Genomic DNA, 15,372 nt, shown 5'->3' on the forward strand with positions numbered 1-15,372 from the left:
GGTCTTGGAAACGGGTGTCTCTTTTGCCCCTGCATGGCAGTCACATCCACATATTTTGCGAAGCGCCGCTCGTTGGCATTCGGCATCACTGCGGCTGGAGCTGTCATCGGTGGGCTGGCCTTTCCGAGCATGGTCCGACAATTATTGCCACAGATCGGACTAGGCTGGACGATCCGTTCGATAGCACTAATACAACTAATGACTTTGATCGTGGCCGGACTGCTCATCAAAACTCGGATCCCGCCCCGACGCGCTGCGCCACTTGTAGAGTGGGCCGCCTTCAAGGAATCTGAGTACAGCTTTTATGCGGTTGGAGCTTTCATGGTAAGATGTCCAACAACAACCTGAGATGAGGCTCTGACATAAAACAGTGTTTCTGGGGAACGTACTTTGCATTCCACTATCTTGCTGCATTTTCACGCGATATTATGGGGCTATCGTACACGGACTCACTCGACCTTCTGCTTGTCCTCAATGGTGTGGGTGCGTTCGGTCGCATCATCCCAGCTCAGATTGGCGACGTCATTGGTACGATCAACATATTTGCGCCTATGGCCTTCATGACCGGCACTGTCATGTTTTGCTGGATCGGAGTTCACAGTATCACAGGGCTGTACGTCTGGTCAGTATTCTACGGATTTGCTGTTGGTGGCGTCCAGTCGCTGTTTCCTTCTGTCCTCAGCAGTTTGACTGCAGATCCGCAAAAGCAAGGGACGAGGATGGGTATGGTCTTCACCGTGGTAAGCTTCGCGTGTCTGACCGGATCACCAATTGCTGGCGCCATAATCAATGCCATGGGGGGCAGCTATGTAGGTGCCCAAGCATTTGCAGGCAGCTGCATGATTTTGGGTATGATCTTTGTTCTTTCGGCGAGAGTCTGCAAGACTCGAAAGATGGGAGTTGGCGCGATTGCTTGGATCAAGGTCTGAGTGCTTTGTTTGCTCAAAGGGGGGTCGAGATCCCAGATATCCAATTTGCTCACAAATAAGACCAGAATCGTAAAGCTTGCAGCGGGGTTTTAGGATTCGGTGTTCAGCGGCAATTTTTCCTGCCAATTGGTAGCTAAGGCTCGTACTAATAGAATAAACTGGGTGATCCTACCTTGTTAGTAACATTGTTAGTTAGAATAGATGATAATTATTCAAATACTGAGAGCGTATAGGTTGGTCAGGACTCTGATGGTGCGGTGCGGTGCGGTGCGGTGCGTAGCGTATTCACACAAACACATCAACATTTTAGACAAAACAGGATCCCTCGCTTAAGGACCAGCTTATGGCCTATACATAAATGAGTTAAAGGCGCTGAATAGCCGACAAGGGTGTGTGGAGCTAGCACCGAACCCGGCATAACGTAGACCGTGGATGGGCTGATTGCTTGACCTCAATATTTATTTATCGACACACCGAGAACCATGAGCATGCTCATCGAATTCCCCCTTGCGCAAGCAGAAGAGATCTTGCTGGTTGACCAGATCTCAAGCGACCTCTTCAAGCTCACGTTGACCAGACGCAACAAGGCCAACGTCTTCTCAGAGGCCATTGAGAGGCTTGACTATGGCCGCGAAGAGGCGGATCTGATCCTCCGCAACCTCCAATCATGGTCTCCGGAGGCTGCGGGGCACTTCTCACGGCGGACATCGGACATCATCCTAAATACGCCGTTTCGGCTCATCTGCTCAAGCTCGACTGGAATCCCGCTAGACGGGGCCTTCGCGATCAGACAATACTTGGCCGTGAGCTATAGCTGGCACAATGCAGACTGGCCTGGCACACCCTCTTCGGATCCCGAGCCAGGCGGGGTATGGCCCGTTGGCAAGCACTTCGCGACCGCAATCTTAGCGCAGAGGGGACACCCACGCGAAGGTGTCTGGATTGACCAAGTCTGCATCAACCAATCCGACGAAGATGAGAAACAACGGGCCATTGCTTGTATGGATGCGGTCTACAAATCATGCCGCAAGCTGGTGGTGCTGCTCGAAGATGTCGAGCTCACAGAGGACGAAGCGTCACTGTGCGAGCATTATGACAAGAGAGCTCCTTCCCAAGCTTTCGATCATAAGCCTCAAGATGATAAAGAGATCGCTTGTCTTGTCTCACTGTTCGACAAAATCGCAGCGGCGCGGTGGTGGCAGCGTGCGTGGTGCTTCCACGAATTTGTCGTTGCCGAACCCTGGAGCGACAAGAGACACATGCGGGTACACAACACTGTTTTCATCATGGGATTTGGGAGCGACAAGACCTTCGCTCTGAACTGGATCACGCTTCATGCGATCCTGTCAATAGTCATAATACAGCTCGGCCACCAAACACCCCAGAGCGAGCATCTCTACCCGATTCTAAGTGGGTTCGCGAACCGCACGTCGCCACTCCTCGACAGCCGCGATCGCAAGGCTGGAGCAATCACGGCCAGCTTTATGGCGCGGTTCAACGCCGTCGCTCAAACAGGTTGCTCGATGCCTGGAGATAGGCTGAGCGTATGTCTTAATCTTATCGGACTTGGTCTGGCATACTACAAGACCGAGCAGCCGACTCCGGACAAGGTGTACTACCTCGCCTCCATGCTGTCGCTCGCGGCTGGGGAGAAGGTCCCGTTGACTTTTACGAACACCGAGTCATTGGTGATCGACAGAAAGAAATCATGGCTTGCGAGATCGATCGCGGACGCAGACACGACACTTCCAAAGTTCAATCTCGGCGACATCAAAGGCATACACAACATTTCCGTCGACAGGTTGGAAATAGACCTGGTCTTCTTTGAACGTTCCTTTGTGGTATGCACTGAAGCGGAGCTGCTCAAGACTCGGGCCATATTCCCGAGCGTCATCCAGAGCACCCCGCCACCTCTCAAAGCCAGCACGGGACACCCACCACAATCCGCGGCCGATGAAGACATCGACTTATATCGCCGACGGTTTCTGGCAGCCGTCATTGCTGGTGGACACAATCTTGCTGAACGTCTCTGGACGCAGCTCGAACGCGAGGTGGTGCAGTTGAACTACAACACGGGCAAGTTCGCCGACTTTGCGGTCAATGAGAACCTTCGTCCCAGTGCAGCCGAGTTCCTGAAGACTCTGACCAAGAATGGGGCCAAAGAGCCTGACGAGAGGCACCACATTACAGACGAGACGGCTCTCGCCCTTCTGACATGGATTACGGACCCGCGGTCTACCTACTGGATTTCGGCGTTCTCGGCGCGCATGACATGTACTCACAATGGTGAGCAGGCGCTCGTGACGGGCTTCCACTTTACAAAAGACTTTCTAGCCAACGAAAATGAGGCCCAGATACGCGTGGCGGTCCCGACGGACCTGCTTCGAGGTGATTGCGCCTGGACCAGGGCGTGGTTGTTGGTTTTAGCGAATGATGCGCAGGGAGTGGCAGCATGGAAATTGGCAGGAAAGGCGCTGCTCATGGGCGAGTCAGATCTTATGGAAGAGCTCAGCAGTTTGGATGATGGCGAACAAGTTGACCCAGTCGTAACATTGAGAAGGAGGCAGGTCATCATAGGTTGACGCAATAACAACGCCTATGCCAAGAGAGATAGCATAGAGACGCATCAGTGTTAGCTCTCGAAACAACCCCGGTTCTCGTTTGTATTCGTCAAAACCAAGAGTGCCAGCCCACCATACAAAAATGTTATCTATCAAGGAGATAAGATGGCTGAATGCTGTCCTTTACTAACCACAAAACTCAATCTGGAGTACGTGGTCTCGTCCCAATGATTAGTCCAGACTTCTGTCCTTGCTTGCGCGGATCACCATGGACGATAGGTCTCCTCAATGTATTGGCGCAACACTCCCCTATTGTGTCTTCTTCATTATAAATCCTTTCGGTTCCTTGAAACCACGGTAGTATGCTCACCGTATCGATGGTTACAGTCTCGTACGTCTTGCCGTCTCAAGGTCCGCTGATTTGCCGCCATTACCCCGTGTCGCAACGCTGCTTGTCTCGGCATGAAGAATTCATCTGTTGAACTCGGCTGGTGTCGCGTCTTCCCGGTTCAGCGTCACCGATGTGGGGCGTGTCCGGCGCCGGGCCCGTGTCATTGACCTTGAGGACCCATTGTCTCGGGATGCAAGGTTCAGATTCGGGAAAGTGGGCACGCGACATGCACGCGGAATTTCTGAGGGATCCTCCGTCTGCTCTTGTTCTCATTCGAGCTTCACAGCGGTTCGATAACAAGCGTTCTCGTCTCCAAGCGTCGTAGTCTCGAGAGGAAATATCAGGGAAACGCGATGTATTGTGGTCCTGGAGAAGATCCCTGGCGGCGACAGCCACTAAGAAGCGGTGGCTGCAGCACATGTTAACCAGCCTTGCCAGCCAAGCCCTGTACTCCAGGCTTTTTCCTTTGTCCGCTACGGAACAAGCTCCGGCTTCTCAGTGCCTCTAGCATAAGTAATCATGTAACAAACATGTTTGCCTCCCGCCGCGGAACGGCCGCATGCTAATCGCTTGGCGCTGGAATCATAGCCGACACTGCCCGTACAAAACTCAGCAAGCGCTTGACCGCTGTCGGTAGGCGATGGTCAGCGGCTTGCTCGCTGTTTGCAGGCCGCTACCGAAGTGGGAAGCGATCAGCGTCATGGCTCTCTTTAAGACGCCTCCCCTCATAATTATTACCTACCCCAACATCCGCCAAAGCTAGTCTGATCCGGTCCATTGCCTCCCACTGTCCGCCATCTCTCCATGTAAGTGCAAGCGGACTCGGCGTCTGATGTGACTGTTCTTGGCATTTTCCTCCCCGCCGTCCGCTTCACGGTCCTTCTTTTCCTTCCCAAGATCAACCTCGGGTTTCTGCGTCTCTCGGCACTCAGTAGAGCGAGCGTCATTGTCGCCAAGCTGAGCCAAGAAGGCCAAGAAGGCCAAGAAGGTTCTAACGCTTGGTGAATGGATCCATCGGAACTGTCTGCACCAGTAAGAAAATCTTCGCAGAAACCTTTACTCCAGCTATAAAGTCAGCTCGTAGACAAGATGGGGAAATGCTCCCACCGTTCAGTGTCTGTCTTGTTTGGGCAATGCGCTTGACCAAGACTCAAAAGGAGACGACGCCCTCTCTCATCTCGAGACAATCATCCTCCTCGAACCATCACCAACTTTGCATGTTGTGCAATGACAACCCAACTTACAACTTGTCTCTGCGTCGCTACCTTGACCAGTCCCTGCTGATTTATTCCACACCATCTTGGCGCTGCACTCGGTTCACACATCCGGTGAGAAGTGTCCTGCACTACGTCACTACGATTGCTCAACCTCTTCATCGCCCATTGCCATTTATCATCCTATCCATAGAGCACCGTCGGTGTTGAGGCCTAACTATCGGTCCTCGTTCAAGACTACTCGTCGGTGACCCCACCATCACCAACCGCCCTCGCCCATCATGGGGAAGTCCAAGGCTGCAAAGCCTGCGGAGAGTCACGTCTCAGGGCAATCCAACAAGCCCCTCTCCCAGCCAGCACACGCCTTGACCTTCCAGCAGCTGGCCGAGGAGCTTCGTGCAAACACTGATCACGGCCTTTCCGCCGCCGATGCCAAGACTCGTCTAGAGGAGTATGGCCACAATGACCTTGGCGAGGCGGAGGGCGTCCAGCCCTTCAAGATCATCATCGCCCAGGTCGCCAATGCCATGACCATGGTGAGTTGTTCCTAGCCTGTTCAAAGCGTCGCTTACTAACACCTTCCAGGTCCTCATCCTGGCCATGGCTGTTAGTTTCGGCATCGGCTCCTGGATTGAGGGCGGTGTCATCACCTTCGTCATTCTTCTCAATGTCATCGTTGGCTTTTTCCAAGAGTTTTCCGCTGAGAAGACGATGGACTCCCTCCGATCACTGAGTTCTCCAACTGCCAGCATCGTTCGTGACGGCGAGACCATGGTCGTACCGTCCGGCGAGATCGTTCCTGGTGACCTGGTCGAAATCAAGACGGGAGATACCATCCCCGCAGATGTCAGGTATCCTATGCCATCAACAGCCCCGTCTGGACCAAGCAGAGCAACTGATGATATTACAGGCTGATCGAGGCCGTCAACTTCGAGACTGACGAGGCCTTATTGACCGGCGAGTCCCTCCCCGTGCGCAAGAATGAAGGCAGCACTTTTCCGGACAACACTGGCCCAGGAGACCGTCTCAACGTCGCATACAGCTCCTCCAACGTCACCAAGGGCCGCGCCAAGGGAATCGTCTTCGCCACTGGCGTGTATACCGAAATCGGCGCTATTGCATCGGCCTTGCGCAAGAAAGACTCCAAGGTACGCGAGGTCAAGCGCAAGCCAGATGGACGCGCAAAGCCGCACCGCTACCTTGAGGCCTATACGTTGACCTTGACCGATGCTATCGGCCGGTTCTTGGGTGTCAATGTTGGCACTCCTTTGCAGCAGAAACTGTCCAAGCTCGCTATGCTGTTATTCGGCATTGCTATTGTCTGTGCCATCATTGTCCTCGGCGCCAACAAGTTCGACGCTTCACAAGAGGTCATCATCTACGCCGTCGCCACGGGCTTGTCCATGATTCCGGCTAGTCTCGTCGTCGTTCTCACCATCACCATGGCTGCCGGAACCAAGCGCATGGTAAAGCGCAACGTCATCGTGCGCAACCTCAAGTCTCTTGAGGCTCTCGGTGCCGTGACGGATATCTGCTCTGACAAGACCGGCACTCTGACACAGGGTAAAATGTTGGCCCGCGGCGCCTGGTTACCTGGCATGGGCACGTACACAGTCGAGAACTCGACGTCGCCTATGGATCCCACCACTGGTGACATCCGCTTCGATGAGCGGTCGCCTAGACACCTCAACTTCAAGAGAGGTGGCGATGCATGCGGTTCAATCGTCAAGACTGAGCAGCTCTTGCAAAGCAGCAGGTTTACCCTTGCGGCGTTTCTCCACGTCGCATCCCTCGCCAACCTTGCCACGATCAACAAGAAAGATGACCAATGGGTTGCGCGAGGTGACCCGACTGAGATCGCAATTCAAGTGTTTGCTTCCCGCTTCGACTGGAATCGTCTGCGCTTGACCACGGGTGAAACTCCCGAATGGAGCGAGATCGCCGAGCTGCCTTTTGATTCCGATGTCAAGCGCATGTCCGTCATCATGAAGCACAACGCGACCAACGAGTTCCATGCCTACACAAAGGGTGCCGTTGAGAGGGTGATTCAGATTTGCACCAAATACACGCCTAAAGATTCCGGCGAGCTCGTCGATGTGACGCCCGAGTTCCGCGAGGAAATTCTTCGCAACATGGAAGCTCTTGCTGGTCTCGGTCTGCGTGTACTCGCACTTGCCAGCAAACCTTACAACGGGACACTCAACAAGGGTGATGAGGTCAACCGTGCCTCGGTCGAGTGTGATCTGGTCTTCCGTGGTCTCATCGGTCTGTACGACCCACCTCGACCGGAGTCCGCGCCCGCCGTTCGACAGTGTCATGAAGCTGGCATTTCGGTACATATGCTTACAGGTGATCATCCGGAAACTGCAAAGGCTATTGCTGTCGAGGTGGGCATTTTGCCGACTCGCATGGAGCGTGTCGCACGCAACGTAGCAGATGCCATGGTTATGACGGCATCCCAGTTTGATGCTTTGACCGACGATGAGGTGGACAGGCTGCCTGTCCTTCCACTCGTAATTGCACGATGCGCCCCCAGCACCAAAGTCCGGATGATTGAGGCTCTTCATCGTCGCAAGAAGTTCTGCGCCATGGTAAGTCCACAAATATCGTGCATTTCTTCCAAGGTATCCGCTAACAAATTCCAGACTGGTGACGGCGTCAACGACTCTCCTTCCCTTCGCCGCGCCGACGTCGGCATCGCCATGGGACAGTCAGGCTCCGACGTCGCCAAGGACGCGTCCGATATCGTTTTGACCGACGACAACTTCGCTTCCATCGTCGCCGCCATCGAAGAAGGCCGAAGAATCTTTGACAACATCCAAAAGTTCGTGTTGCACGTCCTCGCGGAAAATATTGCCCAAGCCGGAACTTTGCTTGTCGGTCTCACCTTCAAGGACACGAGGGGACTGTCAGTCTTTCCGCTGGCCCCCGTTGAAATTGTCTGGATCATCATGGCGACCTCCGGCATGCCCGACATGGGTCTCGGCTTCGAGCGAGCGGTCCCCGACATCATGCGCCGCCCGCCTCAATCGCTCAAGACGGGCATCTTTACCATGGAGTTCCTGATCGACATGGTCGTGTACGGCCTATGGATCACGGCCCTCTGTCTTTCAAGTTTCTCGCTAGTCGTCTATGGCTTTGGCAACGGCGAGCTCGGAGAGAATTGCAACGGGAGCTACAACGAGACTTGCGATACCGTGTTTCGTGCCCGGGCTACAACGTTTGCCTGTCTGACGTGGTTCGCGCTCTTTTTGGCGTGGGAGATGGTCGACATGCGCCGGTCGTTCTTCCGCATGCAGCCGGGGTCGAAGAAGTACTTCACCCAGTGGATGATTGATGTCTGGAGGAACAAGTTCCTGTTCTGGGCAATCATCATCGGTTTCGTCACTCTGTTTCCGTTGCTTTATATCCCGGTCATCAATACCGAGGTTTTCAAACACAAGGGAATCTCGTGGGAATGGGCCATTGTGTTCATCGCGGCGGCGCTCTTCTTTGCCGGTGTCGAGTCTTGGAAGTGGGGGAAGCGGGTCTACTTCAGGAAGCAGAGCCGCAAGAGACTAGGCGTAGCGTGGAAAGATATGGACATTGAGCAAAGGGTATTTGGTGAGTATCTCGGCGGCCCTTCCGATGATGATCACCACACGGAAGTTGGCGATTATGACCATGACATCGAGAAGGAGGGTTTGGAGAAATGAATAATTCTGGGGGATCCCCACGTCGGATTTCAAGCCAGTCAGTAGTAATCTGCCAAGCAAGAATTTAATATTCGCGCAAGCACATTGGTCGGTATCCATTCAGTCATACCAAGCACACCTACTTGCTGTATTTGTGGAGTTCTTCAATTAAAGGAAAGGCTTTCCATCGCGCGGGCAACTTTGCGGATTTCACTCGTCTTTCCATTCTGTCTGACGTGCACGGAAGGCCGGAACTTCATTCGTATTTTCAATTAAGCTTTAGGCAGGCTCTTCAACTCCTGTGTAACTGGCGATTTCTGCTCTCCCACCCTGCTTCCCCACCTCACTTCAAAACAGCGTGTCTGAGCGAGCCTAGAGAGAACTTTGAATGTTGATTCCGTATAATAACTACTGTGTCATAAACCCCTTACTCAACTTCCCCTATCCTGCTTAAGCCTTTTTCACCTTGAAAACGGCAACGTCATGCTGCGCGAGCTGTGCGCTCACTGAAGTTCCAGTTCCCTGCTTTCCAGTGAGAAGCTCCTTCCAGGTAAAAGTTCCAGAACCAAGCCCAGGCACATCGGCGAAGTTGACGGACATGGTAGCGGCACCAGTGCTGGCGACTAGGGCGACAACGATGCCGTCGGACAGGGTGCCTGCCCAGTACGGAGGCATGTTGCTGCTTCCAGGCGGCGTGGTGCCACGGGGGGTGAAGGTGGTCGCTGCGAGACCGAGAGAGTCCTGGTTGACAGCCAAAAGGTCCTGTCACCACCGTTAGCAAACCCCAAGCAGAAAGAGGCAGACATGCCCGATTGTAGAAAGTAACAGAACCTTATTCATGACGAGCGCGATCTGTGTACTGCTCAACTTGCTGATGTCAGTTCCCAAAATGATGGGCGACTTGGCAATGGCCCAGATAGCGAAATGGGTGCGCTCCTGCGCCGCCGTGAGCTTGCCGTTGCCAATGATCTGCAGGGTTTTGTAAGGAGTCAACTAGTGTACCGTGGATAGTTGAGAAAATAAGAGGAGAGAAATCAGAGTACGAACCATCATGTCAAGGTCGTTGAAGCCGTACGGTTTGGAGTAATTGGCAATGGGTGCAGCCCAGTTGGCAATGTTGACGACGTCTTGCCATCCACCCCAGTTGTCGGTGCTCATCCGCCATATCTGGCCAACCTCGGCGCCCCAAGTCCAGACCTTATCATAACCCCAGTTGCAAAGCGAGTAAAGTATAGGCCGGTTTGTGTTCTTGAGAGCATTGCGCATGGTCTCATACCGCGGGCGCGAGTTTGGCGCCTGGTTATTAGGGCACGTCTGCGGGGGCCCGGCCAAATTGCAGGGTGTATAGCAGTTGTCATACTTCCAAAAGTCCACTCCCCAGCTGGCCAAAAGGTTGGCATCTTTTTGCTCGTAGCCCTGGCTGCCAGGATACCCGGCACAAGTCATGAGACCGTTGTCGCCGTACAAGCCGAACTTAAGGCCCATGTTGTGGATCTGATCACTGACGGCCTTGATGCCATTGGGCCACTTCGAAGGATCAGGGACGAGGTTCCCCGAGCTGTCACGCTGCTTGAGGGACCAGCAGTCGTCGATGTTGACGTAAGTGTAACCAGCGTCCTTGAGCCCACGGCTGACGAAGGATTGGGCCGTTGCCAAGGCGACACTGGCGCTGGCGGCGTTGCATCCTCCTTGATTCTGAGTTCAACGGTCGTTACAGTCAGCTTTTCCGGATCCCTTGCGGATGAGACACAAGGTAAACACTTACCCAACCGCTCCAGCCCAGAGCTGGCTTTTGGCCAACGCTCTGCTGGCGAGACTCAAGGGACATAGGCCCAGCGGCAGCCATGCCGGCTAGAGAGAGGAATACCGAAACTGCGGAATGCATCGTGGTTGGGATTTTCCGTCTTGTCTAGGTGGCAGACCTGTGAGGTAATGATGCTATGGCGTTGCGTTCCTGATGTCTTTGAATGATCAACTTCAATCGACGGCTCCATGCCAACCTTTATATACAGACTCGGTTCTCGGCATGGCTGCTTGTTCTTTCAACGCAGCATGACTATTAGCTCGTATAGACCGGACGAACTCCACAGTCTTGTTTTGCGATTTTGGTAATCCGAGGAGCTCGGATTCGACTGGACTGATCAGTTGACATTGGTTTGAGAGTGATTGACAGTCGTCTTGTTTTCCCAGTGTTGATCCTGGTGCAAACCCGGCGGAAGTGAAAGTGCATCGTGCGGGGCGCGGCAAGTAGATCGCCTGTCTAAACTTAACTGGCTCGCTTCTATAAAATTGGTCCATTGAATGCAACGGATCCCCAGCTCCGCATCCATGCTGCTATAGCCTGTATGCGCTAAGCTTTGCCCTGTCAGGCATAGTGGCAGGTGTCAGGCCATACTTGTTGTACAATGGTACACTGCTACGGCGCGCAGTCCTGGGGAATATTTTCCCCTCCATTCAAAGAGGAACTCAACTCACAAATGACAGGCCAGGCACTAAGCCGTCGACCCTTGAGTTCATCGCATGATTTGAGGGGTATGTGGTAGTAGTTGCCCAATCGCTCTACCTGCCTTGCGCAACCCGCCACCCAACAACATCCAAATCCCTGACGATGTGTCTAGCCAGGTAGCACTGTCATCCATTGCAATTAGACGCGAAGCAGAAGACGTTGAGGTCTTCACGAATGACCAATATCACCAAACAGACACATATAGGATCCAGTTCGAGAACTTGGATCGACATGTTCTATTTTCCTAAAACACAAGGAAAGATGATCATGTGAAAACTAGCGTGAGTGTATGTAAAGGGCTGGTTATGATTTCAATCCCGTATTTAATTTCCTATACCCCCCACTTCGTCCATTTTTAGACGTGGTCGAGGTGCTTACTTCTCGACTAGGGGTTGGCCGCTTCTGTCATTGGCGCGGATCCACTGGGTAAATGAGATTAAACTTGGGATACACTGAGCTGATTTCTAAACAGCATGTACTCTGTCACTTCTGGGCTCCCGGGTTGTCCATAGACACCTCAAATGAGTTATTGATTGGCAGTATCGGATCGGGTGCGTAAGGGTGCGTATGGAGGCATTTATATCATTGTACTGGGGTATCACAAAATTATCACTTCCTACGAGCGCCACGGTCAAAGTCAAGTCATTAGAGATATATCTACGTGTAAGTTTATGTGATATCACGAAGTAAATCCACAGCAGAAGACTTGAGCTACCAAGTGGCTCGCTTTATCTAAAGCAGATGTTTAACAATAGTTCACTTACATGTGCCTGCCGTTTGCTTAGTGCTGAATGCATGTACCATTGGATTTTGCATTTTTGGCCAGTGAAATCTGTCCTACCTATGTATCTGACATTAGTCCAGGTTGCCCTACTTTCGTGGAGGTTATACTGATGCTTTGCTGCCACGTCAATAATACCCCGTGCACCCTCATTTCAATCCTTCTACATGTCAGCAACGAGAAGCTCGGTGGCTATTCTAGCGTCTTCCATTCCCAACACCACAACCTAAAATATATATGGGGTTTCGTCTCAGTGCTCTCATCAAACCTAAGTACATTGTCTTGCTCGATATGCTACAATTCTAATCCTCAGTAAATCGTCGCACCAAACGAAAGATTATGAAATGTCTCGTTATATCCAACGCAAGGATACGTCCACCCCTGCGAGTCAACCTCCTTACGAGCGTAACAAACGCTACCAGGGCCAATCATTACCCTAGTGGTCTTACAGGGTTTATATCAGCTTACTATGTAATGACTTGGATACCTGAGCCGTTCAACTGAGAATCCACAATAAGTCGTCAAGTCCTGAAGGCCTCACCAATGGGCGGTATTTGTGCCTAGAAGTATTACTACAGTAGCGAGTGTCTGTTAAGAAAATTGTGAAAGAAATTCTCTATGTCATGTATCCTCAACGCTCCGTCACTGAACTCTTGTTGTTGGCTAGATGTGCTTCATTATCCCCGGTCCATATCTGTTGCGTCTGTAAGGAAAGTAAACACAAAGAAGCCATACAGCTATATCCTTTCAAACGACTCTGTCGATCTTGAAGCCGCCTGGTACCCTGCGCTGGAAAAAGCTGTAAGGGTCGTACTTGTTCGCAACTTTTCTGATATGCTTCACGTTGGCCGCGCCGTAACTCCCGAGTGGATCCTGGGTTGTGTCCGCATAGTTTAGATATGTGAAGTCCTCGCTGCTTCCGACCGACTTTGCGAATGCTTGGATTCTCTGAGCCATAGCCGCCACCTGTTGGTAGACCCCTGGATACTGGCTCTCACTGTTTGAGGTTTGCAAAGTGACCCCCGGTACAACAAGGACCTTGTTCCGCAGGTTTCGTTCTAGCCCAAGCATATTTCCTCCCTTCCGTACGCCGATATCTGCGAAGTATGAAGGGAGCGGCTGGAAATCAAGTATTATGCTGAAATTTTGCAGCCCGAGGGTGGTTTTCAGGTCTTCGACAAGGCTGGTATGCTGTTCAATGCAGTAGCGCATAACTCTTGGGTCGTTGGCGATCGTCAGGGGTCCAGCTCCAACGTTCCTAGAAGCAAAAGATCAGTCATCTGGAACCCACATACGGCAACCAGACGTTCTCGTTCAACTTACCGTGTGTTCCCGGGCAGCTGAGAACTATTGGCAGATTGAGAAAGAGTCAATGAATCCTTCGTAGCTGGAGCCAGTGTGGGGAATTGACTAAAGGCGTCAAATGCCGTGCTGTTGGCATTGTTCATAGTGTTGACCTCAGTCACCGTTATGGTGATGCCCTCAGCCCTTGGATCGTAGGTCATGATTGCAAGCATTGCGTTATCCTTAAACGACTGGTCCAGATCTGTGAACGCAACAACCGCGTCAACAACCTCGTCCGCGTGCTCCACGCCGATGGTTCTTCGTTCGATGGTCAAATTCGTTGCCGGAAATGCCGCAAGATCAAACCTGGTGACGATGCCAAAGTTGCTGCCGCCTCCCTTCAGCGCCCGAAATAAATCCGAATGGTCCGTCGCATTAGCATTGATGATCAGCCCGCTCGCCAGCACCACCTCATAGTTGACGACGTTGTCACAGGCGAATCCCGTTCGCGCCGTATGCCACGAGACCCCGCCACCAAGCAGGAGCCCGCCAACACCCACTGCACCCTCTCTTCCGCCCGTCACACTGACCCCAGACTTTTCCAGCTCAGCATAGACATCACCCCATCGCGCTCCAGTTCCAACGCTTGCGACGTTCGTCGCCGCGTCATAAGTTGTGGCGTTCAAGTGGGACAAGTCGATGATCACGCCCTGCTCGATACTGTTCGCGTTATCGGACCCGTGTCCGCCGCTGCGGATGGCTATATGCCAGTCTCCCGCGCCATCCCCGGCGGATCGAAGAGCGGTAAGGGTTTGAGAAACCTCGGCGGGGGTGCTGGGGACAACGAAGCACCAGGGGGACCTCTGCGTGTCGAGGGTCCAGGAGCCAAGAACGAGGGATGAGTAGAAGGGGGAGCTCGGGAGGTGCACGGCGTGGGATAGGTTGGCGGTTATAAGGGCGTCACACTACAGGGGTGTCAGAAAGGAGGTATGGTTCCTTGATAAGGGACTGAGGGGATTGCGTACTGGTGCGAAACCACTAAGTTTATGCGTATGATTGACTCGGGCTTGTCCTTGCACGCCATCGAACATGAGCAGCGATAGTAGCGCGGCAGCCGTACTCTTGGTTGACAACATCGTGATGAGATCCAAAATCGTTAATCTGCGAGACTTTTTGACCAAGATGAAACGCTTTCTGCAGTGAATTGTTTGTTATCTTCGCTACATAGTCAGACGGCAGGCCCTCTATTTATGTCTTCCAGAAATCGGCAAATCAAGCCAACATTTGCATTGCCACGTTACTGCAAATGACGCTCATTGGAGGATTCGCGCCAAGAGAGAATAGTTCTCACTGGGCTGGACAGAAGGTTGGCCCATGGTGAGGTCAACTTCCTCATTCCTGATGTCCATGAGGTAGAAGATACTAGCCGAAAGTAGTGGTAATCGGCATACTGACATGGCTTCGCAGGCTGAATATGGAATACACGCACTCAGCCAGCATTCAGCCCCCAAGCCTAGCGCAGAATCCTTCGCCTCAGTGCGAGATGCGAGGGAGTGCGAGTGTAGTGCGAATGTGGTGCGAGGAAGTGCGAGCATGAGCCCCGCACAAAGCTCGCACAACCCCTCGCAAAAACCTCGGCTCTGGGCGATAGTCCGAGGTCCCCACTAAATTTTGTCCGAGAGCCTGACTAGGATCGATTCCCTTCATTTTACTCTGTGAGAGCGGTAGCGACGCTGAACTTCGCAGCGACATCTATCATAACAAAAAAGACACGATCACCCGGGTTATTCGTAACTTACTCCACATGGCGCCAGACGCACCAGCAAAGATGCCTCGACGTCCCCACATCAAGTCTAGGAGCGGCTGCCGAAACTGCAAGAAAAGAAAGGTCAAGGTGCGAGTCAATCAGGCAGCTGAATCGAGAGGGTTTCCCAGCTGACGTATGCTGAATAGTGCGGCGAGGAGCGCCCATCCTGTCGGAATTGTTCAAGGCGCGGGGCGTTATGTGACCTTTTGGATGAACCCGTCGTTC

The 15,372-nt window shown here is 52.8% G+C and overlaps 5 protein-coding genes across 5 annotated transcripts; 3 read left to right on the forward strand and 2 right to left on the reverse strand.

The window, feature by feature from the left end:
* Positions 1-198: 198 nt before the first annotated feature.
* Positions 199-929, forward strand: ColSpa_12388 (aspyridones efflux protein apdF; the record flags this gene model as incomplete). The annotated part of the gene is made up of 2 exons (XM_049278600.1): positions 199-324; positions 372-929. 2 exons carry the CDS (start codon positions 199-201, stop codon positions 927-929), a joined length of 684 nt encoding a protein of 227 aa, XP_049134557.1.
* A 482-nt stretch (positions 930-1,411) lies between these two features.
* Positions 1,412-3,511, forward strand: ColSpa_12389 (uncharacterized protein; the record flags this gene model as incomplete). Its single annotated transcript, XM_049278601.1, has 1 exon — positions 1,412-3,511. The coding sequence occupies one exon, from the start codon at positions 1,412-1,414 to the stop codon at positions 3,509-3,511; it is 2,100 nt and encodes a 699-aa protein (XP_049134558.1).
* Positions 3,512-5,376: 1,865 nt separating this feature from the next.
* ColSpa_12390 (sodium- and chloride-dependent GABA transporter 1) lies at positions 5,377-8,790 on the forward strand (the record flags this gene model as incomplete). The annotated part of the gene is made up of 4 exons (XM_049278602.1): positions 5,377-5,631; positions 5,681-5,946; positions 6,006-7,686; positions 7,741-8,790. The coding sequence occupies 4 exons, from the start codon at positions 5,377-5,379 to the stop codon at positions 8,788-8,790; spliced, it is 3,252 nt and encodes a 1,083-aa protein (XP_049134559.1).
* A 429-nt stretch (positions 8,791-9,219) lies between these two features.
* On the reverse strand, positions 9,220-10,615 carry ColSpa_12391 (putative alpha-glucuronidase A; the record flags this gene model as incomplete). Its single annotated transcript, XM_049278603.1, has 4 exons — positions 9,220-9,531; positions 9,553-9,738; positions 9,817-10,464; positions 10,535-10,615. The coding sequence occupies 4 exons, from the start codon at positions 10,613-10,615 to the stop codon at positions 9,220-9,222; spliced, it is 1,227 nt and encodes a 408-aa protein (XP_049134560.1).
* A 2,188-nt stretch (positions 10,616-12,803) lies between these two features.
* Positions 12,804-14,476, reverse strand: ColSpa_12392 (FAD-dependent monooxygenase yanF; the record flags this gene model as incomplete). The annotated part of the gene is made up of 3 exons (XM_049278604.1): positions 12,804-13,314; positions 13,380-14,305; positions 14,366-14,476. 3 exons carry the CDS (start codon positions 14,474-14,476, stop codon positions 12,804-12,806), a joined length of 1,548 nt encoding a protein of 515 aa, XP_049134561.1.
* Between the last annotated feature and the right edge of the window lie 896 nt (positions 14,477-15,372).

The sequence above is a fragment of the Colletotrichum spaethianum genome, assembly GCF_022836535.1.
Source record: "Colletotrichum spaethianum MAFF 239500 DNA, contig63, whole genome shotgun sequence".
NCBI lineage: Eukaryota > Fungi > Ascomycota > Sordariomycetes > Glomerellales > Glomerellaceae > Colletotrichum > Colletotrichum spaethianum.